This window comes from Lygodium microphyllum, chromosome 20 (genome assembly GCF_053477565.2).
Source record: "Lygodium microphyllum isolate KBCC chromosome 20, Lygodium_microphyllum_v1.1.10, whole genome shotgun sequence".
In the NCBI taxonomy this organism is placed as follows: Eukaryota; Viridiplantae; Streptophyta; class Polypodiopsida; order Schizaeales; family Lygodiaceae; genus Lygodium; species Lygodium microphyllum.
In genome coordinates, this window is record NC_141154.1 from 127,244,402 (window position 1) to 127,246,956 (window position 2,555).

A 2,555-nucleotide genomic window follows, 5' to 3' on the forward strand; every position below is an offset into this window, starting at 1 on the left:
TGTACTGAATCGATTAGATGGTGGCAAGTTTCATGTGCAAGATAGGATGTTTCTCAGTAGTTCAAACTCGACTCTACTTGATTGGAACTCCATCCATACCCGATCATAATGACACGACAGATGTACATCGTGGCTTGATATCATTCGGGTCGGCAACATACTTAAAATTCTATACAATTTTAAATTTTCTTATCTAGGGATTTCCCTTCAAAATCCAAATTAAGAATTAATGAAAGCACTAATCAAGCACAGACAAAACTGGTCCTTTTATTGTACTACCAAACCATGCTTTCACACACAAAGGGCTAAATTTTCCATGGATTATGATTTTTTTCTAGTGGTATATTTTATAAATTACACAACACTTTCTCTCATCTCAATTTCTTACAATGCTAAAATTTGACCTTAAAAATCCCATAATGAGAGAGATTAATAGAAAAAGAGAGAGATGAAGTGAGGTGAGATCAAGAGAAAGAGAGCTAGAGAGAGGGGGAGAAAGAGGGAGAGTAAGAGAGTGACGTACTGAAAAAGAGGAAAATGAGAAATAAGAAGAGTGATGTAGTGAAAAAGAGGAAAAAGGGAAAGAAGGAGAGAGAGAGAAAGGAAAAGAGGAAGTCAAATAAAGACAGACTAAGAGCAAAAGAGAAAGAGAGAGCTAAAGAGAGGGAGAGAAAGAGAAATATTAAGATTCGCTACAAGATATAGGCCAATATTGAGTTTAAAGCAATATGTTTTCTCATATATGAGATATCCATACCCTATTGGAGTATATATATCTAAGGTGCGACCTCTTCCACCTACAACCATGCTCTTCGACATCACCAGGAGGCCCCTATACATCTGGTGTACTTGCAGTTGTGGTATCTCTTGGAGATGGTTGAGAAAATCGTGGAGTCACATGGGTAGACATGCCTACAGGTATGACAAACCATGAAGGTGACAAGTGTTGACCCAAACGACGAGATGGAGACATTGCATCGGGGCCTCTAAAACACCACCGACTTGAGTCACTCTCTCTCAAACCAATATGAGAGGGAGGATTGGTTGGACCCCAGCTCTGGACTCACAGCATGTGCATCTCTACAACCTGTGCACCGGGAAGGGGCCGTCGTATGAGTTCAGCAGGTCGGCCACGTATCTGCATGTGCTGTGCGACTCGCCGCTGTCCATGGCCTTCAAGTCCCCGTGCGCCGGCAACCAGGACATCGCGCCATTGCCCAACTCCGGCGTCGCGGGTCTCAACGCGGGTCCCTTCTCGTTCGCGTCGCAGGTGCTGCACGGCGCCCGCCGCAGGAGGGTGGCCTACTGCATCCCTGACCGCGTCACCGCAGTCGACGCCACCGGTCCCATCCTCTTTGGCGACTACCACTACCCCCGTCCCGCACCCCAGCTGCGCTACACCCCCTTCGTGCCGCCATACTCCCCGATGGTGAATCTCTATTACTACGTCGGCATCTCCGGCATCAGCGTCGGCAAGTCCCTTCTTAAGATCCCCTCCCGTTACCTTGCCGGCACCAAGTCCGGCAATGGCGGCGCCGTCTTTGACTCTGGCACTTCCTTCACGCAACTCCTGCGCCCCATTTACGACGTCCTCGTGAAGGCCATGGTCTCGCAAACCACCAACCTGCGCCCCTTCATAACGTCCGAAGACGACCTCTGCTACAACATCTCTGCCCACGCCGTTGACCTGCCCCGTGTGCCCTCCATCACGTTCCACCTTCTCGGCGGCGTCGACATGGAGTTGGACTACCATAGCGTCCTGGTCCCCAACCACACCGTTGGCGATGTCGTGATCGTCTGCCTCGCCTTCTTCCCTGAATCACCCGGGCAAGATTCGATCAACATCATCGGCAACTACCAACACCAGAACTACTGGATCGAGTACGACCTCAGCAACTCTCGCCTTGGCATTGCCAAAGCCAACTGTGCCAAGTTTTGATCAAGTTTGCAAATCCGGTCATCTCTTTGTTACATGCGAGGATCAGCCCTTCGATTTGAAGGGCACTATGCCTTTTCTTTTTTGAAGGGCAAAAATGAGCTTGCCGTTCTAAGAAGATAGGCAAATATGTAGCAAGACCATAATAAGATAAGTATTTCTTTAACAAATGGTATTTTTAAAAAATATACTTCACTTTATGTATTAAAAATATATAAGTTTGATCTAGTTCAACACTTCAATAAAAGATTATGTTTACATTATGCCAACGTAACCAATCTAAGTAGTAGAAGACCAAATTAGAGAAAAGTAGATTAGACTTGACTAAAATAAAAGTATTACATGTGCACTCAAAAGTTCAAGCCCGTAAAAAGAAAAAACAATGATCAAATGCTTATCTTGACATTGCATATAACATGAATAACAAAGATCAAAATTTATGATTACATTTATCACATACTAACTATGAATAATGTTGGACTCTAAATACAAAAAGTTATTGCTATTGTAATATATGTGTTAAAAGTATGGTAACAAAAAGTTCTTCATGCTACTTTTTATAAGTTATCCAAAAAGGGAGGACATGACAGTTAGATATCATATATTTATAAGCAACAAA

General features: G+C 44.1%; 1 protein-coding gene across 1 annotated transcript; it reads left to right on the forward strand.

Moving 5' to 3' along the window:
• The first annotated feature begins 1,027 nt into the window (after positions 1-1,027).
• LOC148019368 (aspartic proteinase PCS1-like) lies at positions 1,028-1,975 on the forward strand. Its single transcript, XM_087701336.1, has one exon. The coding sequence runs from the start codon at positions 1,028-1,030 to the stop codon at positions 1,937-1,939; it is 912 nt and encodes a 303-aa protein (XP_087557462.1). The 3' UTR covers positions 1,940-1,975.
• The last annotated feature ends 580 nt before the right edge of the window (positions 1,976-2,555 follow it).